Consider the following 24502-nt stretch of genomic DNA (forward strand, 5'->3'; position numbering starts at 1 on the left):
CTTTGGATGTGGTTGTGATTAAGCCGAATATTGATGCTCTAATGCAATGTTAATAAGAAAATAATAGGATTTCTTGCTCTTCTTCCCTTCTTGATTTTCATAAAACATCTCAGAATTAAGGGAATGTGTTTCATCCACTAACAATGACAGCAAAAAATTAAGTCAATAACCAAACCAGGGTGCGCCTCGGCCAACGTGACAGAAGGAACTAAAGCAATAATCCCAGACATATGGACCCTCTGATAAAAACAGCCGACCCATTATAGAGCAAGAGGTCAGCTCCCTGTTTTAACATTACAACAATGAAAATAATGGGGTGCAAAAAAGCCGTGAGTTTAAACACACAGAGCCACGGGCAAAGCACATTGTCGGGATTTTTGAGAGCACAATTTCACGGTCCTAACTCCTCTCGGCGATTGCAGCTTAAGTGCCATCCAAGAGTGTGTGTCTAATATACATGGTGATGAGTTGCTAAGGGGTTACAAGGGCACTGCGCAGCTAAATCATTTCTTCAAATAAACTTCATTGACTTCAGAGTGGCAATCTGCTCCGACACCGCCCAGAGGAAGTCATTTGAACATGACAAAAGATGAGCAAAATGCACATTTACTGAACTCTACATTTAACAAACCCTAAGTGACTGCAGGATTAACATATTTAACATTAACATAAAGGAAATGTTTCACTGAAATGGCTTCTGCTGGCAATGCAATATCACAAGCAGCAATGTCTACAGTGTGTGCAATTTGTTGAGGCATTTGCTGATCATGAATAAATTTCTTAGTGTGTTTGTCAGTCAGTATTGAGCATTTTTATTGGAGGTTCCTGCAGTATTTCTGTGCACTGGTGAAAGTATTAATTGAGATTTTAGTCCACGGAAGTCTGGTCAGGATTTATTTATACAAAACAAGCTAATTGGTTTGGATTTTGACAATTCATTTACTCCGAGTTCATTTTATTTAGAGTGTGGAGGATTGAACTGCAGTGTGTGTGTATGAGAGAGAGACAAACCTATTAGCCCTGAATGCATCAGACAATATTTAGGTCATCATTGTAGCTGAAACAGCTGTTGGCTTAGATTGTAACCTGAGATTATGAAGCGCAACAGGCTTGGTCAGCGATTCCCCAACCGCCCTCTTCCTCCCACCCCCACTCCGACCCAAATCCCTCACAGAAATTCAGTATGACATTATTCAATAAATTAACTATGATGCATGATAGTATCACAGATATTATGTCATCTTGTGACGCTACAGGCCGGGATTTAGACAGACGACCTGATTCTAGATCATCACTGTGTGAGTGCTTCTGTCAAACGTGAATTTTTTTTTTTTTGGGGGGGGGGGGGGGGGGGGGGATCCTTAACTGGTGCCCTCTGCTGGTTGCTTCTGGTACAACATTTAAATGAAGACAAAGGTATTCCATACATTTTGAATTAGTTAATGGGCTAGTGACTGAGATCCTCCCTGAAGGTAATTATACTAATTCCTGCTGACAAATAACACATCAAAATTCCATAACATAAGCATACTATATCAAAAAGGATGTCATAATAATATACAACATGAAATACTATGTATAGTATATCTTTATATAACAATATGATTATTACTACAAGATACTCCTTAAGAAGCATCATAACATTTTAACAATAACTAATATTGAAATCATAATTTTTTTACTTTCATCTTGATAAGTTGAACATAGATGTTAACATTAAATGTAAGATAATAATTAAACATGTGTTTCATCCATATGTGCAATTAGATAAATTAGATTTATTGCAAAACAAGATGTGATTTATTCCAGTATTACACAGCTGTATAGTAGAGGGGAAATAGCATCACTAACAGAATCAATTATTTTGTTCCTCTCTTGCAAATTAAATAAAAACTTTTCTGAGGTATAATCTATAAACAATACCTCTGGTCTCAATGAATGAATGAATTTCTCCCTCTTCTCTATTTTCTATGCTTGAGCAAGAATCAAATGTGATCTATCCCATTGCTCAAGGTAGCTATATAATTGTCATTTATTTTTTGTACTATTCTTTTAAATTATACTTTGATGCAGTCAAGGATAAAGTAGGTCCTTTTTAATGAATTCCATTTCTAAAAAGCTGAAAAACGTATGAATAAATGATTGTTTCACACAATTACATCACCATCAGAATTTACTTTTCAGAGAGCAGCACTCTTACAAAAAAAAGTCTTCTCCCAGGAGTTGTGATAGTACAAAACTTGATAAAAAAATACTTTCTCTACAGCAACACTAAGAAGAAAATAGGTTAGTTTCACATAAAATCCTGTCACTGTGCTGTTTGAGGAGTACCACCCATGGTATTGTGTAATGTTTGGAACATTAAAAAATAATATGAAGTTGGAAGAGAAAGCAGTTTGTTTTTGGCAAAACTGGAGCCAAACTTCGTCATTTCAGCACAGCTGCCTTATCAAAACGACCATGAACAAATCCAAGAATGTCCTGACATGAATGACTGAAATATCTTTTCTTCCCTTCTGCCCGTTGACTGAATAAAGTGCAGCATCGGTGGAAGGTTCTCAGGCTAGTTGTGTCACAGTAATGACCAGTCTCAACTAGCTAAAGCCAGTTTTAATGTTCCTGGGGACCACATGGCCAACAGCTGGCAGTGTATACGCAGGGCTGATGTAATAAAGTGCCTCTAAATGAGAATGACTTGGTGCTGACGGTAAAGTGCCTTAAACTGTAACCTTGAGTGATTTTATGGTGCTGGAAGAGAAACCACAAAAAGCAGATTTTAGCCTTTAATTTCTGAGTGATGGGTAACCTCTTTGGCCTGCTGACACAGTTACTGGAAGCTTTGGATATTCTTCCTGAATATACTCATATAGTAAGCACAGCCTTGCACAAGGCCAGTTGTGTATTGTTGGCACTATATATGTGGTATCAGACAGCAAGACAAAAACCTGCAGCTGGAGTTGACCTGGTGTTGATACCTGGATTGAGCCCATCAGTGTGTGTGTCCAGCAGATTAAGCAAAGCTGTCACTCTACAAACTCCACAAATAATGCGCTGACATGAGGAGAGGTAAACCTAGACATCTTTTAATTGATTTAGAGAGGACATTTAAATAAACTGACACAATATAATTAAATTTAATCGATATTTCAGCACTTTTGTAGCACTGTGACTAGCAGCATTTTCGAGTATGAGTGGTCTTGGTTGCAACTGAACCAATCTTTGCATCTAATGATTTAATTTTTACTTGCTCATAGACTAGAAAACATGTAAAATCCATCTTTCCATCGTTCCAATTTTATTCTGAAATCCATCCAAGATTTCAGAATAAAATTGGAACATTCTTCCATGTGGATGAATTCCTCTTAACAAGAGATTCCTGAGATTCCAGAGCAGGGCAGAATTATACTTTTTTCTTTTCTTTTTTTAGCAGCAACTCACTCTCATTCTGCCCTTCCAGTTAGTTTAATAAGACATGGCAGCGGATGAGAGGTCTGCCACATTGAGAGAACTATATACAACCATGGAGAGTCAAGGAGATTGTGTCTGCTTTAATGGGGGTGTTTCAGCTTCCAGAAAGAGCCTCATACCAACTAGGCCTGCACTGGGTGCTTTATTGGGCTAACATGAGCTGACAGAACACCTGGTTGCAGATGCTTGTGTAAAAATGGATTACATGCACTAACACCTGGTGCACAGTGTGTGTCTGTGTGTGTGTGTGTGTGTGTGTGTGTGTGTGTGTGTGTGTGTGTGTGGTGAAGAGGGGGGGAAAGGAAAAAAAACAGCAGACTGCTCTTGGAAAGATGCTTCTGTTTCATTTCAAAACACCACCTGAGCCCTAATCCCTCAGTGCAGAGTACTAATTCACCATGGGATGCTCAAATACTGTAGATGAGGTGCAGGACACAATCTCTCAAGTAACTAGTTTGAACTTTTTCAGTTTGCAAATCTTTTTTACATGACAAATGTTTCAAATGAGTCTCAAGACAACAAAGTGTTGATATTTCAAGATAGTCTATATCTTTATTTACTATGACAACCACACCTAATACCTAAGTCCACTCAATGACTAAAGATTTGTACAATTTGAACAATTTACTCAAGAAAAAAAGAACTGAGACAAACAAAAATAAAACTCTTTTAAACTTCATTAAATTAACATAGGAAATTATTCGTTCTTGGCAAGATAAATTTCTTTCTTTCCTGGAAACCTGAACATTAGTGTTGCAACAAATGACTTCAGTGTAAGGGGACGGGTGATTAAGGAGAAGGGTGGTGTGTGTGTGTCTGTGTGTGTTGATATGTATGATTCCTGGGGAACTGTTGATCTAGATTTCAGGGGCTGATATGATTTCTGATAGAAGAAAACAGAAACTGTTTGTGGAATGTAGAAATTGCAGTGCTATTCTGCTAATATGTTCATGTTTTTACCTTCAGCTCACAGTTCGGAGCCTCACAGAGTTGCTCATCGCAGCCGGGTTTTGTTCGTCTTCTTATAAAGTACATTATTCCCTTGTGATGTTAAAGCTAATTTTAATGCAAACACAAAGCACCTTGCAGCTGCTTCACAGTAAATGGCTTTAACTTTCATTACATGTTTTCACTGCAGTTGATTTTGATGTGGAGCAGATAAAATATCCTTGCGAGTCTATGCAAGTCAAATAGGACACAAAAAAAACCCTTCGGAGCTATTCAAATCAAACAGAAGAGGCACAGCTGGAAGATTTTTAATATGAAGCAGTCTGAGTTTGCATAAAAATTAGTTAACACTGCTAGGGAAGGATGAACTTCATTGCAGCTCAAACGAGGCAGGAAAAAATGTGAGGCTCCTCTGTTAAATAAAGGTAAGAGCTATGACATAGAAGCAGGCTGCAGCAAAAGCTAAATACATGTTGTTGTAGGCCAAAAGGTGTATTAGCTTTTGCTATAGCAAAGCTTTAGCATCTGGCTGTCCTGAGTCATGACACTAACAACATGCATCAAGTAACTGAATGAGTCAGTACAGTAAGACGGGGCAGGTTTTGCGTCTCTCCCTGTTAACCTTTCGAAATATATAATGAAAATGCCCAATTTCTTGCCTGGTGTGAATATATGGACCAATTTCAGTAATAGCAGATCGATAATTACATCTTTAAATCTGATGCATATATTTGGTCTTGATATGGTAGACAATGGAATGCTTGTCAAAGTTGAGCGTAACCTCAGTATTTGGGTTACTTATTGGTTAGTGCTGTCATGTAATTGGCTAGTTTTGCTTTCTCTGATCCATGCTGTACCCGTGCAATTTGGCAACAGTCCCTCTCACATCAAACTGATTCCGGCAATTTGGAGGATGCTCACTGTGTTCTTTTTTGGTTCCTGTTGATTATGTAAAACTGGTGTCCTCATCATGAGTTGTTGATTGGTTCTTTTGGTCTGTGAAGATCATAGGTAGAAGGCTGGAGTTCAGGCTCATCACTGTGAGGTGATTTAGTTGGTTGGGTAGCCTGACTGATAGGTTGCTGTGATTGGCTGGTTGCGGTGATGTGGTTCTGGTCAGCACATCGCCGGGGTGAGAGTTCCCCCAACAGACTCAGATCTGAGATTAACTTATTCATTTATGTTTAATCTTAAAATAATAGCCATTTTAGAAGACCCTCCACCCATCTATACCATCTTAAGACTATATAACTGTCAAAACAATCCCTCTTAAGGAGAGGACCCAAAAGGGAAGCACTGATGCAGCAAGGGTGTAAAGACTGGGTCTTCTACAATGGCCATACTGGTATTAGGTTGCTTTACATGTAAAATTTTACTCTGATTATTTAGAAGAGATCTGTGTCTGGTGGGGAAACATCTTCATCTTATGTGTTCCGTTGGGAAGGCCGGCTGGTGGAGGGAGTTGGCGGCTGCTTGGCTCACTTGCGAGGCTGGTGGATGTGCTGGTTGATGTGCTGGGTGGGGGGCAGCTTGGGGATACCAGGCTGGGGCTTTTGGTGGGCCACCTGGGCAGCTGCAGGGGTGAAGTCCTTGTCACCCTAAATAGACAGACAGTCAAAAAAATGACATCAGGGCACAAGAATGAACTGCATTCACTGGTTTGCACAAAAAGCACAGTCATTTTACAGCCCACACCTCAAATGTAGTTCATGCATACTCCTGCTATTGTGGCCTAAATGACTTGGCAATTATAGACTTGAAACAACAACATATCAAGTCTCCCAAAAGGGAGTGGAAAAAGAGTCTTACTCTGATGAGGTTCTTTATTCTTGATGGCCAACATAAACTGCTAAAGCATCGTACAGCATCATTTGTTAAGTTTTCAAGGATGTAATGATTACAGGAAGTAGGGAAACAGGCGTGCAGGAGTGCCATTAACTGAGGCTAAACTGTTAGACTGCCCATTAGCATTTCTGCATCTTATATGTAGCAAAACTAGAATTAAGTTAACTATGAAATGGCAGCATGGTGATGTTGCTGCTACCAGCGAAGTTGGTACAACCACTTCAGACAAATTAAGAGTAATACACCATTTGTAAGCAGTAGGAGGGAAAACAACAGTAAACACAATACAAATGTGTACAGTAATATTCAGTGTTCATATACTATCTCCTAGAACTACCTACATACTGAAGCGTGTATGTAATCTAACATTGGGTGGTTTGTTTGTTTTTATTCATACAGTATGTGCTCTTTATGCCCCCCCATTTTTAATCCTTTCTCTCTGATAATCATAATAATAATAATGAGGAAATCTCCAAAGTGCGTGAAGGGTACAGTATGGAGCACTCATCTATCCCCGCTCATCTGCTTTGCAACCTCAATCTCTTATTCTAAGAAAAATGCCCATAAACAGCCTTGCTTCTAAATCCGATTAAAGCAGGAATTTGATCATTCAAAGAGAAATGCAGAATTTGAATTGGAGACTTGCTTCAATTATGACTGGATTCTTTCTTTTCCTTTTTCTTTATTCGCCCTTCTTTCATTTTTGTTGTTTTGTTTCTTTCCTTCCTCACACCTGGTCCTTACCCACATTCATCTCATCACTGCTTTAAGCTACAGTTTTCTCTCTTGCCATTTTTACCCTCATCTAACTGGTCCCCACACCCCAGTATTTATGAAAAGCACACATTAAACACACCATATGTGTGATTAAGTGGATTAATATTGAAGGGTTTTAATTCTTTTATTGATACTGGATTTTAGCACCCAGTTAAGTTTGCTAATGGCGTCCTATCTGTCCAGATGTTGCCATGTGATATGTGGATGTTACTGCTCACAATAAATATCATATCCATATGCACGATATCTTTATACTCCAATTTCTTAGCATGTCCACATGGATACAGTTATATAACCAATTTAATCAACACTGTAGAAATACACACATATAGATACACACACACACACAATTCCATCTCTCTGAGCCTCTGGCTGAACTTTGCTCTCGTAACCCATCTTTGCTGGACCCTAATCCTCTGTGTGTGTGTGTGTGTGTGTTGGTTTTATGCTGTAAGTGCAGCTGTGCACTTGCTTTCCTACATGTGCGCATCTGTGTGTAAGTGGGCACAAAACATCTACAGTGTGTGTGTGTGTGTGTGTTTCTTTCATTTAAAGCCAATTCCAGAGCTAACTGCACAGGATATGGATGGATTTGACCTCCAATTGCCCTTCTCTTCTCTTCTGAAGCTCAAAGCGTCTCTCTCCTCTATTGAAAGCTTCTCTCTCTATCTCTGTCGTACTGATGCAGAGGTACGGAGGGGGGGATGCAACAAATTAACTGTATTACTGCGATACACTGTGAACAGTAGTCATGGTGATTGGCGAGGCACGTTTCCTACCTCCTTTTACCCATTTTAGTACACTGCGAAAATATACATTCTGAAAAATGCTGGGATATAGGGTGATCCTTTTTCTTTGAATCATATTTGTCTTTAAGAATGTACTGAAAACATGTTAAAATGGAAGATCTCTTAAACATCGGAAGAATGTGGAAAAAACAGGACATAAGATCATTTAATTTATTTCCATCATTCAATCCAAAGTTTTTGGAAATATGCGCCTTTGCTAATTTATTGTAAAGTGGGAGTGTCTCAACTCTCTGATTACAGCTTCTGAAATGTGAATATTTTCTGGTTTCTTTAATTCTCTGACAGTAAACTGAATATCTTTGGGTCGTGGGTTGTTTTCTGGTATATTATAGACCAAACAACTAATAGATTAATCGAGAAAATAATCAATAATGAAAATAATGGCTAGTTGCAGCCCTAATGTCCATCTTAACTCTCTTATTTTAAATAACTTTTATAAAACTGAAGCATCTCTGTCATTCAAAGCGAAAGGAAAAACAGAAAATACATAACCAGGAGATATCTTATTTTTTCAATCTAAAAAAAAAATCCCAGCAGACCAAAAACTCCACATACACTGATACACACTGATACACACACACACACACACTGAAGTGTTTCACTTAGCTCCTAAAAGGCTTTTCTGAGGCTTTGCACAGTGCCGGCCTCTGGGTTTGATGGTGGTGATAAATAAACATGGCTTTTCTCAGACTTTGACCCACTTTTCACAGTGGCAGGTCAAGGCCATAAAAGCCCAAACAAACACACACACAGGGGCTGGTGCTGTTAGAGCAATAATGTAATCCAACATTTCTACAATGAAATGGCCTACTACCTTTGTGAAGCTTATAATCTTCAGTGTTTGTCAGGACTGTGTCAGAGCGGTGTTGATTCAACTCTGTGGTCGTTTTTTATATGCTGCAATTTGTGCTGTCGCTGTATTGAGCTGCATTATATGATTAGATGTCACCGGCTTAAATAGAAAACACAATATAAACAACAATGACATGTAAAAGTCAAAAATAAGAGGTGAAATGCTTTTTTTGCATGAGTGTGGACATTGTATATATTTTTAAGTGCCAATATTTTCTCTTTTTTACTTATAAGAAATTCTGATATGTCAATATATCAGGAGAAAATGATCCATTATTATAAATTACAGTAGTCTGTCATTATTTTTTTTTAAATTTCAAACACATCACTGATCCATGTGTTCCATGATTACATGACTACCATCCATAACGTTGACTTATATATATCCGTTTGATAAAATGAAGTGCATTTAGGATCACTTATGTAATTTTTCTCTACGCTCTGGCACTCTGTCTTCCCTCCTTTTTCTTCTTCTCCCCTTGCGCTTTCTTTTTTCACATTTTCTATCTTGTTCTATCTCAGCACTGAGCCTCTACCTCTCCCTGTAGAGCTCATGTCCCAGATAAAAACCACCTTATAATACTTATTTCAACACTACTGGTGGTCTGTGTATGTCTAACTTACCTTTGTAACCACTCCAGATACAATCACGGGGGCCTTTGGTGGACTGAAAAGGAGAAAAGAGAGAGAATGGGAAAAATATATATAAAATTATTTGTAGAGTTCATAATAATATGCATCCTGTCTGTGCCCTGTGCTTTATTCACTGTGTAATATAGTCAGACAGTAAATGTAAAAAGAAGGTTATAGTTTATACACACTGTGGCAACATCTGGAGACCTCAACAACTCCAAAAGTGACACAGTGTTACAATACGAACATCCCAAGTTGTCAAACACCCACAGTCTTACTCCCTTTACAACACACACACACACGCACACACACACACACATACACACACCGGATGGACCTGCCAGCAGCTTAAATAGCTCCCATTCATCCTGGCCAAACACTGGGGCTCACAGCTTCTGGATGGAAAGCATTAGAAGAGAGAGGGAGGAGGGTGAGAAGTGGGAGAAAGCTGGAGTATGTAAGGAAAAGAGTAATAGAGGAGGAGGACAACAAAGGAGAGGATTTAGGGAGGAGGAGAGAAAAAAAGAAGTGGAGCAAAGAAGGGGGGATGAGGGGTAAAGGCAGGTCAGGGCACATAGAGGAGGGGGGGGGGGGGGGGGGGAGTGGCAAGGAGAGGCAAGAGGGCTGGGAGGACATGGAAAGCCAAATACCTATATAATAATAGAGTGTTAGAGGAGAGGAGAGGAGAAGAGGACAGAGGAGAGAGGGAGGCAAGCGCTCAATCAGACATAAAGAAAGGGGAAGGGATGGAGGCAGAGCAAAAGATGAGGAGGAGGAATGCGGAACCTGAGGTAAGTATCGACCTTGTCGTGACAAACGAGCGCCGTCTAATTTTACGGCATCGTCACCCCCCGGCAAAAGAGTACAGTTGTGGTAGCCACCTTCAAAACTCCACTCAAAGACATCAGCTATAGCAGCCAGCATGTCCAACTTATAGCTCACCTCATTAACAGCCAAAATATTTTTGAAAAGATGAAAAGTTTCACAAAAGTTTGCTACAAAGTGCGACTTCAGCAACCAGAATCTGAGCACTCAGGATTTAACATTTGAAACATCTGCTACTTACTTTTAAAACATTTTATGATCCGTGAACAACTTTTTAATAACAGTCAATTAACAGTTATGACTGGATTCTCAACACATCTGGCTAACCTCCATCTCTGCAATCAACATCTTGGCACAGAGCAGCCTTTTGCTACTTATCTTCATGAGAGTATTTACACCTTGCTATTAAATTCATGCCTGCAAATGTTGAATTTTGCTGATTATTCTTCATAAGCCGCTTGTCAGAATGTGAGGTTGAGAGGTTCTCTATTAGCAATTAATTAATTAAAATATGGCATAATAGCAACGCAAGTGTTCTTCACTCCAGTTAATGCTCTGCTAGCTGTGAGGTGGTCTTGCTAACTAACATTTGGCTTAAAAGTAGAGTTTAACAAAAAAAAAACATTATTTGAGGAACATACTGAGAATAAATCTGAATATGACGAGTGACAGATGAAGAAAAATGAAAAAATGCTAACAGGAGATGCATTTTCTATGTTTGTGTGTGGCTAAACTTCAACACAATCAGGCTGAGTGCCATGCAGCATAGCAGAAGTATCTGCTTTCATTATGATACTGAGCTGAAAAACGGCTTGCAAGCTTTACAGGATACCGCGATTTCCTCATTTACTCTAACCGACGTCTAACGCCTGATGTTGAATTAAAAACGGCCTCGTCGAGCTGTTTTACTACAGAACAAATGGAGAAACTGTGTCTGAGTAATGCGCTTCACATGTGAAATGCCTCTGTAATAATGTAACGTGCTCTAAATATTTTGTTTTATCTTTATAGTTGTGTTTTACACCGTGCTACAAAGACATACTGTATGTACGGCGGTTTCAACTGAAAGAGGTGGGACGCAGTGGGGTTGAGGTGAACAGGCACACTCTGGCAGTTGGATATGTATTCACACACTGACATAGCGTGGGCTGGTTTCCACCTCATGCTGCTTTGTCACACCTCTGCTCTATTCGGTGTCTATCTCCATTGTGCAATCTGAGGATAAATCCTGAAATATTGACTGCAAAAAGGAAGGGGAGCTAAAAAACTAAGCCAAGGATAAGGGAATAAAAGGCTATTGCTTTTGAAGCATGTCAGCAGCAAACTTTACCTCTTGTTACTGGAGCTATAGACATTAAGGCCGGAGAGGCAGAGGGCAGACGGATAAGACATGTCTAGACAGACAGACAGACAGACAGGGAGTGAAGGATGTGAGCTTGTCAGAAAGACAGACAGCTAACAGGCATCGGACTCCTCCAAAAGTGTAAAAAGGTAGACGAGGATGTAAGCTTTTTACCTGACTGGCAGTTAAACACTTAGAATCTGTGTAGTCACATACTGTAGACAGACATGAATGGCAGGTTTTAGTCACACTCGATAAACAGACGACAGACACTCAGTTTAAGACTTTTTTAATCATGGATTAGCAACACTGCTATACTACAGGCCTGATACATTAATGTAGATACCACACGGCGGCATTAGCTGTAAGATTATGCTAGTGACATATTTTTTTAATCTATTCTGTCAATCTACAGGATGGAATGGAGAGCCAGAGAGAGAAACCAAAAGTGACAAAGATCTCTGCTGTGGTTTGGATTGATTGGGAGGAGCTGGTGCTGCGTATGGAGACAGAAGAAAGCCTGCAGGGGGCAGTAGAGAGCTGTAAGGAATCCTGGAGAGGAGTCCCTTTGTGCCTCGAGGGGAAGAGTTAGAGGAAATGAGAGGGAGAATGAGGGAGGAAGAGAGAGAGGGAGATGCAAAATGCTAATTTTAACTAATAATTCAAAGAGTGGAATATACGATAATCCATTTGTATGGTGTATTCTTCTCTGTCTTTAGCTGTAAAGCCACACCTCACCATTCATCATCCACCACCACCATCACCACCCCACCCATCCCTCTCTGCTTCAGCAGAGCAGGAAGTTTGTTGCCGTGGGCGAGGTGGTGGTTGCCATAGGAACTGATGCCTGTTGCCTGTCTTCCCTCCCCCTCTTTCCTTTCCTTCCCTTCCCTTCCCTTCTCTCTCCCTCTCTCTCTCTCTCTCCCCTCAACTTTTTCACCATGAGCTGTCAGCTTACTGCACATTTCACCACAGTTCCTACGTTCAGTGTATGTGTGCAGTGATTTAGTCAGGCACCACCCGCTCTTCTCCTGAGCCTCTGGAACATATCCACCTCTCACCGAAATATGTAGGAGGGGCGGCGAGTGCAACCGTCACGAGGCCTATGATCACCTTGTGTGTCATTTTTCCACATGTATCCGATAGTCCAAAACGGCTTATGATGTGTGAGAGGTTCCGTCTATTCGCTTTAATAAGAAACATCATGTTGACTGATGAAACAGACATTTGTCTGTTTATCTCTTTTGCCATGTCTCCCTCCCTCCTGCTTCTCTAACTCTCACTGCAGCATTACATTTTTACACACAAGACTGGTGGATTTACCTGAATGTTCAGCCGATTTATTCCTGCATTAGAAAAACACATCCAGCTGACAGTTAGTGAGCAGAAAGTTGTTGCTGGGTCACCAGTTTGCTCTGGCTTATGCCTCCCTTTCTTGCCTGCATCCCACCCGTTGCTACCCCCTCCGTCTTCCATTACTCCTCTTATTTTGTAATACCTTTACGTTTGGTCGGCACCCCTTGTTTCCCATACCATCCTAATCCTCCCCTCTCCTCCTTCGCCATAATCCCGGCTACCTATCTCTCTCTCTTTGCCCCCATCTGTCCATCTCGGCTAGATTGGGAACGGCAGGTGTTCCCGTGACTACAACGCTTCACTGGCTGCTACTAATGTGAAATTTACCCAGTAGCCACCTGCTAGACGTCCATCAGCGTGACACAGAGAGGGACAGACAGAGTGTGTGTGAGTGAGAGAGTTTCACTGACTGTATTTCTTGATGTAGTGCAGTTACTCGGCCTCTTTTTTTTTGGGAGGGGGGATATTCTGACAGGTAATTTTTAGTTAAAGATAAACATTTCACGGGAGGATGGTACAGCTGCGTTTACACAGCCGGGCTGAGAGGAGTTTATCAAGCCAAACGCCGATTCAAAATGGGCTTCCTGAGTGATTAAAATGCACTATTTGTCTAGTTTATTTTCACAGCCCAAGTAATGATTCTTCTTCTCTGACTGCAAGCTCTGAAATGAAATATCTGGGAGAAACTAAGTGACATAAATACTAAGGCTGTATGGCTCTGGTGAGACAAGCAACCAGTTCACACATGAGGGAAAAGAGTCACAAAATCCTACATTAAATTCACAGAGTCGGCATTTAGCTGGCTCCTCAATCTGAATGCAGATTCATGAAGTTTCTGCTCTTTGGAATTTCTTCACTGCATTGGTGATTATAAGTTTGTTTTATTATTGGACAAATAATCCAGTATTTATTTAATTTAGAGCTGAAATGACAGGCAGAAAATAAATCCGTAACCATTTTGAAATTTGGTGAATCCTTTTTCAAGCAAAACACCAAACATTCCCTGTTTCTAGCTTCTCAAATTTGGGGATTTGCTGCTTTTCTCTGTTTTATATGATTATAAACTGAATATCTTTGGGTTTTGAACAAAACAAGACATTTTAATAAGTTGTCTTCAGCTCTAGGAACTTGTAATGTGCATTATTTCATCATTTCTGACATTTTAAGAGCTTAATTTGTCCAGAAAAAGGCCTCATAATGTCATTCAAATATTCCTCTTTGTGTTTCCTGTGAAGTTCATCCAGACATCCAAGTAAGACATGCAAGACAAGTACAAGTTTGAAGATTTTCTTAACTCATTTAAACATATAAATAATAAAATCTAGACATTTTTGACACATTGCCCTGTAATGAAAGTGATCTGGTATGGCCTGGCTATACAGACTATCCAAACTGTGCATCAGCTGCAGGTCGTGTCTATAAAACTATCTCCCCTTTACTAAATATGAAAAGAAAAATACATTTCAGTACATTTACAGGACTTTACTTATTAATTGATTTAATTACTGTTTCAGTACTACTTTAACTTTTACTAAACTGTCAGAATCTGCATTTAATATTTTTCTCAGATGAAAACAGAAAAACAACAACAACAAAAAAAGGCAGAGTCTGCAGACATCAGGCAGAACATCTGTCCCTCTCCGACAACTTAAACAGTTAATAAAATAATAAAATTAATTATGAAGTAAATCAGCGCAAGATTTTCCAACACTCCCAACTACTGTATTTAAATTAAAATAATGTAGTTGAAAATGATTAATTGACTGAGAAAATATTCGTGACCGATAATGAAAATAATCGTTACTTGCAGCCCCATTATATGCACTTTATGACTCCATATCCTCTGAAGCAACATTACAAAATAGGGAAGTACATTCTCATGGGGCATGAATGGCCGTCACACCCAGACCAGTGTCTGCTACACATGAAACGACCGTCGGCCTGAAGTGTTTCTCTTGTAGTCTGGAGTGTTCTCTCTTGCTCAAGTACGTCTTTACTCTTGATTATAAGCCAAGCTTTCATGTTGTTTTTGTACCTCTTCTTTACTTGACCTCACTTTTCACTTTAGAGCTCAGTCTATTATAGCCGCTCATCTTGGCACAAAGGAAAATGGAACAAAAGGAAATGACTTTGTGCCACAGATAGGCTTGATACTATTCCTGCTCTGAATTACAGGGAAATACCCTGTATACTGTAAAACTGCGCATACACTGGAATAAAAAAAGAAAAGTAACAAGCACGCTTGATGAGCATGAAATATATAATTTGGTGTGCGTGTGTATTTAAAGTACATGCACAGGAACATTTTATGACAATTGGCAATGTTCTTGAACCCTCTGCACTGCTTGTCAGCTCTCATTTATCACCTCTCAGTCACACACACAAACTGATATGTGTTGTGAAAATGCCACCTGTACCTATATGCACATAGCTGACGGGTCTTCATGAATATTCAGCAGACGTATGTGGGAGTAGAAGGAGACACACGCACACAATTACGGGGAAACAAGCAACAACTTTCAGCACCTCCATGACAGAACGGAGTGACCTCAGTACAAACAATGCATTCAAGCAGCAAAAGCCGAACATGCTAATATGGAAACAGAACAATAATTGTAGCTCGGAAATAGAGCCAGCGTGATGTAAAACATGCAAACCAAGGCTGCTTACAGCAAACAATAGCGACTGCTGAATGGGCTGTTCAAGTTAATGCTGTAATTATGCAGTAATTATGTTGTTTACTGAATTAGCTGCCAACAGTACACAACAAGTCTGCTGCAAAAATGCATATAGTATAGCCTTATAGAAAAGTGAAAGCAGTTAAATTGCTGAGTTGACAATTTGCAGGGTGTGTGTTTGTTTGTGCGATTACCAACTTACAAATCACCATGGAATCGTACACTGCGCGGGCGGTCTCTTAATCTACTGTAACTGTTGCGTGTTCACACATGTTTTAAAAATGGACTATGGAGACTACTGTGCGAGTGTTACTCCCACAATAAATGTGCGTGTGTGCGTGTGTGCGTGTGTGCGTGTGTGTGTGTTACCTGCTGCTCACGTACTCCTCCTCGTCATCTTTCTGCGGTGGTTCCGGGGTGGCAGCAGCAGCCACCTGGTGCTTCTGCACTATCCTCATACCTCCGGCCTTTACTGCAACACACACACACGGAGGGAAATACATACACACATTGATTATTAGATGACCTGAGACAAATAATCAATGCAAAAGGGCAATTTAAAACATTTTGAAGGTACAAAGGTCCCACATATTGATATAAAATAAAGCGCTTAAGCCGTATTGTGTTTGAACTGTCACAGAAATAAGACTTAGGGACTTTACAATGAACTTAAGGACAAGTTAGGATCTCTGTATTTGTTAAAATTGCAAGAATGAAAATTTTCACAGCAAGTTAGAAGTCCATCCCTCAACTAAAGGTAAAAAAGTGGCTGCCAAAGTGTCCTTGAGCAAGAATTCTTAGCAGCTGCAGGACAGCTGTTCTGCAGGTGACCTTGTCCTCTGACCTAACTGCATAGGAGCCGTTTTTAGAAACAATAATGCTGTCCTATGTTCACATATACCTGCATGTTTGCTAAAGACTGACACGCAGTAGCCTGTACGGGCCTCCCAATAATCACAGGTCGGGTGCGAGGGGCGTTTGTTATCTTACTGTGTTATCAGTCCTGCAGCTGCTGGGGCTTAGTGCCCTGCTGCACTGCTTCACGTCCACGTACACCTTATCTGCTTTTTTCTTTAACCCACATCCACAAGGCTGTAGCCCGTGACCTCCACGTCACCGCCAACCAGCAACCATTAATTGCAACATTGTCACCAAAACCTCTAAATTAGACTACGATCATTTACCAATCGCTACATTATCACCAGATGTGTTGATGTTGCAACATCTCACGTCAATCAGGAAGTAAGGAAAGGTGCGAAATTGAGAAATAAAGCTGAATACAGTGCAAGCAATCTCGACCGCTAAGACACGTTGTCATCGCTGGAATCTGACACTTTAATGATTGCAGCAGTATGTGATTCATCTTGTGATTTTTTTCTGGTTTGAGAGACACTGCACAAAAACAAAGGCCTCCAGGTTTGTGGGAAGCTTTCAAAAACAACATCACAGGACAGGGGGTTTACCTGCAGGGAGGTGTCCCCCTTTGGTTTCGACTTTCTCCTTCGGCGGCGACGACATGTCCTCTCTGATCTGGAGTCTGCGGCGAGAAGGAATAAGAGCTTCCACACAAAAAATGCTGCTTTATTCTGGCTCAAATTGTGGACTACACTTCAGTCTAGATCGTCAACGTGGCTTTTTCCTGAGCATTGTTTGGGAACGAAGCGCGCTGACGTCACGTAGAGCCGTCGGTCAGGGGCTTGATGTACGTACGGAGCGCGCTGACGTCAGTCGTAGCCAGTCGTAAGGTCTTTTTTAAAATCACTGAGTAAATAAACACCACATAATTGTATAAACATTAAATAGTGAGCCGTGTTACAGCTGCTTGTAACACGCTGCGGGCCAGTGCGCATAAATCTTCGAGTCAAGTCAATTTTATTTACATAGCGCCAAATCCCAACAGAAGTTATCTCAGGGCACTTTTCATATAGAGCAGGTCTAGACTTTACTCTTTATTTTACAGAGACCCAGCATTTCCACATGAGCAAGCACTTGGCGACAGCGGTGAGGAAAACTCCCCTTTAATCTTCATATGTAGAGTATTGAATGTGAATCAAAAGTGCATATTTATCTTCTGAAAGAACTGGAGTAGAACAATATAGTGGAATTAAAAGACATCAAACTTGTACAAAAGTGTTAATATAATAGCTAATTTCCACCACTGGATTGTAGATAGGCTTATAACATTGACTATCTATTGGATTTAAAATGGTTTATGGACACTTCTTGGTCATAACATGTAAAAAGAAAAAAAAATCTGAAATATAACTTGACTTTTGTCAGACATGAAATGTATTTTTCACTAGGTTTATTAAAACTTGGCAGCTCTTGGGACAATTTATAATAGTTTCAAAGTAAGTTAAACATTTCCCACGAATTTATGAGTCTGTGGGCAGAGAAGGACCGGTTACTAGGCGAAATATTATGTTGAAGAAACTGTAACACTGGGGTTGCCATGTTGGTTATGACCTACGTTGCTCTTCAGTGGCTCCACCGTTCTGACCGCTGAGCCGTAATGGCGTCTGTGGCGCAACACAATCTACTACAAACGCTACTCCCGCTTTCTTCTTCAAAAGCTAAACCCACTGATGTGCACAAGCCAAATTTCGTGTTGTCAATACGTTAAAAAAAAAAAAAAGTATAGTAAAGTATATATTTTTAATAAACAGCACTTAACAGAATATAGAAGAATACAATAGAAGTATACTATACTATATAAGCGGTATACTAAAACATAAAAAAATAAAAGACAAAAATAAACGATTAATAAATGAGACAACTGCTAGATTTACTATTTGTAATTCTGTCCACATAAGATTACTAATGAAATGTAATATTCATTATGTTTAAGAGGCAATCAATTAAAACATCCCTGATTAAAGGAAGCATAAAATTGAAGATAGACATATTTTAATAGGTGACTCATCATGTAGCGTAGGTGTTATTTGTGCATTTATCTCGTCTGATAGTCTATCCATCTCAATTATCCCAGTTGCTCCCCCTGTATGCTATATTTTGTTGGAGTAAAATGTACTGTATTGAAAAAAAAACACTAACCAGTACCACTTAAAGGAACAGTTAGGAGCCCAAATGAACATTGAACATGTTTTTCTTTTTACAATGAAAGTGCATTTGAAGGGGATCTTTTAATAGTAAGTATTAACAGGAGGAATGATTACAGCAAGGAACCAGTGTTCATATGGGCACCTGACTGTTGTTTTAAGACAGACTTGAAAAATTGTGAACCCATTGTTTAAGAAAATAAGAACATGTGTGGGCACACAGTCGCTGCCACGTACAACATATGAATGACAGCTCATAAAGAAATATGCTTGTATCCACAAAGGAAATGTCAACAAACCCTGCATCAGGATGTTTAGTGCTTTGTGACAGAAAATGACAAATTTAAACATCTAATTGAGCTCACAAGCTACTGTCTGACTGAAATATTATGTAAATGTTAATTGTGGGAATAAAAATGGTTGCCCTCCTATTCATAAATTATTTAATTCTGCTAAGAGCACACACTCTTTAAGTTCAAGCTGTCACCTACACAACCTCTAAAAAACTTTAATTAAGCAGAGACCTCTTCTAATGAAGCAGCCTGTTTCCATCTCTCACCTATAAGCCAACACAGCAGGCTGAGCAATAAAAGGTAAAAGAGACAATCCAGCAGAGAGAAAGAAAACTGTGCTACTGTAGGTGTGTGTGTGTGTGAGAGAGAGACAGTGGTGACCTTACTGACCACCTACTTGCAGTTTTTTACACCATAAGTCCACAGTGGTTCATTAACTGGCTGACATGACAGTGTCCTTGGGCATAGCTGAGGATTGCAGGCAAAGCCTAGAGGCGTTATAGGCAACCGAGAGGAGAGAAAAAAAAGAATCTAAAATGAAACTATGGATTTTATTTTCAAGTAGCTATCCGAACACGTCTGGAATGCAGAGCTGTATGAGTGCTGTAGAATATGGTCTAAAGATGTACTTACATTCTGCAGTGTACTGTGTGTGAGTTTGTAGTAGTAGGGGAGGCTGTTAATGTATTTTTCTGCATTTCAAGTTAAAAATAAAAATTATTTAAAACTCTGCAATGTGCATGATGTGATATGTCTGAGGAGTGATGAGTCTGAAGTGTGTGCATGCATTTATATGTACTGTCACATGTTTACAGTGAGAGAGAAAGTGCGTGTGTGTATGTGCGTGTGTGTGTGAGGTCAAAATGATGCATGCAGGCCAATCGTCATCTCTGTAATGGCGTAATTGCAGTATGAAGTGGCAGCTGCGTTCTTCATTCAGACCATCAAAAGAAGTGAAGTTCACCGTGCTCATAGTACACGCACACACACAGTTGCACACCCACCATTTTAATTGATCACATTTGAATTATTCATTGAGATACACTAGGAGAAAAGTATTAAAAAATACAGATGCAATGAGATCATTTCCAAGACCAGTTTGTTATATATTTTATGTGGCAACTAATGTCACCCCAAAGCCACAAAGTTTAGCTGCCCACACACACACACACACACACATAAATACACACAAACTGCGGATGAGTAATAGGTTTTGGCAGTGGAGAGGTGGTCCCAGCATCACATTTGTCCTCAAAGTGTAAGAATCTGTTGCCAGGGCATTAGTGTCCCTGAGGAAGGTGTTGACAACCAATCAAAAGGCCAGTAGTTCATTCGCAGGTCAGGACGCAGTCTGTAAAAGCATAAAAGGATGAACTGTGGTGTCCAATTAAAATGTTTGGACTTTGTTAACTTTTATTTAACAAGACAAGTTGATTATGATGTTATTCTTACTGATGACAAGAGTGTCAGGGAACATTTCTGGCAGAGAGGGAGGACTGTACACATTCACACCTGCAGAGATTTTATATCATCGTTACAGACAGATGTGACACACATGTCTAATAAAGGACTGCATGGTCTCCCTTTTTGTAAATTATCAACTTGCCACATTCAATCTCTAGTTATGAATTAATTTGAAAACTTCAAGAAGAAATGCTATTTGAGTGAAAACAATTAATTAGTCAATTTAAAACTGTTCTTTCTACATTTTCAGTGGTTATAAACTAGGATTGCATTAAGAAAGTTGCTACACAAAGCGCTGTACTCTCATCTACAGATATAGCAAAAGTTTCTTCACACTCATAAGACAGGAGTTCAAAAATACAGACTTTGTAGAAAGCATTTCGTAATGTTACTCACCTGTCAGCAGGTGAGTAGCTGAAGTAACCACAGGAGTAAATCTAGGATATGTGGATATTTCAAATAAACTCTTTCATATGAAAGCAAATATAACATGTTAGTAATGGCGATTAGATTACATGAAAATCTAAATGAACACATCCTGGATTTGTTTTTGTACATGCAACAAGGTTTCAGTGATCATACAATATTACCTTTACCAGTGAAATTGTATCATGATCATATTGTTATTGTTTTATAAAATCCTATCTAAATTAATGTAGCCAAGCAAATTGTGATTAAAACTAACAAAATGAGTTACTGTAGTTATTATTTTACATGTCAGGCTTGAGATGAATCAGCAAAGGTAGATGAAGCTCAATTAAACATATTGTTATCAGAAAATTATGATTTTTAATGTCATGATATTGATTTCAACCACATCACCAAGCCTTAAGTGCAGCCTGGTTGTATGTGTGTGTGTGTGTGTGTGTGTGTGTGTTTGTTTGTGTGGTTCTGTCACTAGTGTGTACATCCATGAATGCACGCATGTGAGTGTGTGTGCATATGTGGCCACTAGATGGACGACTGCAGCTTCACTACATGAGAGAGCTGTCTGCAGTTATTGTATGTGGGAGTTTGTGTCCTGCAGGATTCATCATCGCTGTCACCCTGACAAAGCTCAGTCCGTGATGTCCCAGAAAAACTGAAGAGTCACTGATAGAAACTGCACCACTTTGAAATGAGAGACAAATACAGAGCTCCACATCCAGCTCATTTGTTCCTCCCTCTCACACTTTCTTTTTTTTTGTGTGTGTGTGTGTGTCACTCTCCCTCCACCTTTTCCCTCTGTTCCCTGCTTTTTTCTCTCTCTGACGTACACACGCCCATGCGAGACTGGGAGAGGGAGAGCATTCATTACTCAGGGTGCAAATACATGGCACACATTCAAACTGCCATAGGTGAAATCCTCTTCAGAAGTCAGTGATCTCAACACCTGCCCATGGCTGATATGACTGTCTGTGTGTGTGTGTGTGTGTGCGAGTGTGTGTGTGCCTGGGCCTTTGAGAGGAGCCCTCTCAGTGACGGCTTACAGAGAGACAGAATGAGGACGTCACAGGTGAGTGAATCTGCTCAAACTGACAGGTGTACACACACATTTTCTCTCTCACACATACATATTCTCCATTTCTCTTTCTCTCTCTCTCTCTCTCTCTCTCACACACACACACACACACACACACACACACACACACACACACACACACACACACACACACACACACACAAACACACACACTGACATAGCTCTGTGGAAGCCAGCTGGGTCCTCTGCAGCAACACTATCACACATGAATAACCAAGGCTTCTGTTCTGCTCTACAGCATTAACTATTCAATACCTGACAGGGTGCCTTATGGTGTAGGGGTGTGTGTGTGTGTGTGTGTGTGTGTGTGTGTATGTTTGTGCGTGCATGTGACAGGGAACCATCCATATGAGCATACACTTAGTTGCATGTGTCCACGTCAATCACAGTCAAACTGAAACAGGGTGAAAAGTGAGGGCAGGAAAGAGGGAAAAAGCGATGCAACTAGCAGATTGATTAGCAATAATGTGATGCTTTATTGATCCGTGCAGGTTTACTCCCTTTGCTCTCACTCTCTCTCCACAAGAAGGCTGAGGTCAAGTTCAGTTAGAAAACAATAAATCTGGAGTGATTTTTTTGCTCACAAGCACTTGGAAGAGTCAGATACTGTGAGGGTAGTTTCCCAGCTGCCTGAGGACGGGGAGCGCCTGAGGTAAACATCATTTTAATGGCACCACAGAGACATCTGAGTGCAAAGTACCCACTCATCACTGTATGTTTTTGGTGCTTTTGATGGATTCTCTTCAGCATGAGAAGTGTCCTGGTATTATTTTGCTCTGTGTATTAGATTGAATTTAGGGTTTTGCAGTGTTAATAAATATCTCTTCCTGTGCACAGGTTTAAGCTGAGTAATTGTTAAGTGTTGTGCACAAAACCGTGCATACGGCTGCATCTATCTATGCTTCTATCTGAGTTGTACTTTTGTCATAATCACATGGTTGTCACTGTCCTATTAAATGACATCAAGAAGGCTGGTCTTGTGCCTGCCAGTGACTGACGGCAAAAAGAGGAAGGAAAGACAAACGCAGGAAAGTTGGCATGGTTCATCCCTAAACTATTACCAGAGGGCGCTGAGCCTGGCTGAAAAAGATGTATCTTACTGGGTTATCTATTCAACTTTTACTTTACTTTACAACCAGTATCATTATAAAAAAGTTTGTGTTAAAAATGAATTCTTCACACTGCATTGCAGTCAACCCACCGTTGTTAATTCTCTGATGGATGCAGACACGCTCAGGGTTATGTGGGTGTTTATGACCTTGTGTGAATTGGTCCATAAAGCAATCTTTCATACCATCAAAAAAGAAATAAAGACGATAAGAGATATTGAATGAAATCAACATCCCAACAATGCATTAAACTTCTGACCTCTTCATTCACTGTGATGTTTTAGTAAGTGCATTTTTTTTCTTCCAATAACTGTGATGTTTTGTTCAGAATTTTTAATCCTGCTGAGCTTTTCACAAAGGTTTTCCGTCACCACTGATTTTCTGTGGCTATCTTTAGCTGCATTAATCAGCACTGTTCAGTCCTGGTGCTCTGTGAAAAAATTCTTGGCAAGGATCAAATTGAAACATCCTGCCACTTCCCTGCAGGTGTAAATGAACCATGATAACACCCATGTCAAACAGTACTGAACAACTCGCTGTGTGGAGGCTTTCTGCCATATTTTTGTCTGTCGTTGCTTAAACGGTAAATGCAGCAGAATTTATGACACCAGGGGAAATGAGAAATGAGGGCTACGTGTACTTTATTCAAATAAGTGGGGATTTAGGACTACGCTAGTGTCCTGTTTGTCTGCAAAAGCCTGTTTTTTACCCTCTCCTCTCCTTTATCTCTTCAATCACATCTTAGTCCTCAGTAATTTTGCCTCCATAATTACACTCCATCCTTTGCTTTACCTCTCGGTGCAGCTTCTTAGTCATAAAGAAGCAAAACCTAGCATACACGATTTGCTAGTAAACCACAAACTCTACATGTCTATTTCAGCTATCGAACCACACATGCAAGCCATACATGTTTAATATATAATGTAGAGAAACTATTTATGGATGTTTTTCCACATTGGTTGTCATTTTATTCCAAACAGTTTAGAATTTGGGTTATGTGCAAAGGTTAGGGTGTTGTCTCCAACGCAGCAGGATGATTCAGCCTATGACTTAAACTCTACCATTTGACGGCAGATGGATACATTGTGGTGAAAGGAGGTGTGACTCACAAGCTCAACCAAAATAGAAAATAAGCTGGAAACCATAGAGCCCAAAAAGGACACACAATGCTCACTTGTTGACCGACTGCAGTGACAAAGTTTAGGGGAATGCTGAATTTCCCAGAGGAAAAGGAATAATTTGGGGTTCGACTAGCCAGTTTTCACACTCTGTGGAAAGTCAAATGCAGCTTCTTAGTTCCAAACAAACCATTTTGCTTGTATAAATATATTCCACCTTATTAAAAATCTCTTACTGTAACCATGTGCTCCAGAACTCATCATTCCATATAGCAACCTGTTTTTATAATGCTGGTATTATCAATATTTTCATAATAACAATTGATCGATGCGTGATATGAAAGCGGTTACTCTTAGAGATGAACCCACAGACAGTTATATAACCCAACTCCGCAGTTCTCTTC

At 39.9% G+C, this 24502-nt stretch overlaps 1 protein-coding gene across 1 annotated transcript; it reads right to left on the reverse strand.

Moving 5' to 3' along the window:
* Positions 1 to 3994: 3994 nt before the first annotated feature.
* LOC122972674 (death-associated protein) lies at positions 3995 to 17240 on the reverse strand. Its single transcript, XM_044339918.1, has 4 exons — positions 16997 to 17240; positions 15903 to 16005; positions 9324 to 9366; positions 3995 to 6014 (listed from the first exon to the last, which is right to left on the reverse strand). Exons 1-4 carry the CDS (start codon positions 17049 to 17051, stop codon positions 5895 to 5897), a joined length of 321 nt encoding a protein of 106 aa, XP_044195853.1. The 5' UTR covers positions 17052 to 17240; the 3' UTR covers positions 3995 to 5894.
* Positions 17241 to 24502: the final 7262 nt, after the last annotated feature.

Source organism: Thunnus albacares, chromosome 21 (genome assembly GCF_914725855.1).
Source record: "Thunnus albacares chromosome 21, fThuAlb1.1, whole genome shotgun sequence".
Lineage (NCBI taxonomy): Eukaryota > Metazoa > Chordata > Actinopteri > Scombriformes > Scombridae > Thunnus > Thunnus albacares.

Coding starts and splice junctions, on each gene's coding strand:
- LOC122972674 (XM_044339918.1), bottom strand. CDS start 17,051: ATGTCGTCGCCGCCGAAGGAGAAAGTCGAAACCAAAGGGGGACACCTC. Junction 9,367..15,902: donor GAGGAGTACGTGAGCAGCAG/GTAACACACACA, acceptor TCTCCTTTTCAG/TCCACCAAAGGCCCCCGTGA. Junction 6,015..9,323: donor TATCTGGAGTGGTTACAAAG/GTAAGTTAGACA, acceptor CTGTCTATTTAG/GGTGACAAGGACTTCACCCC.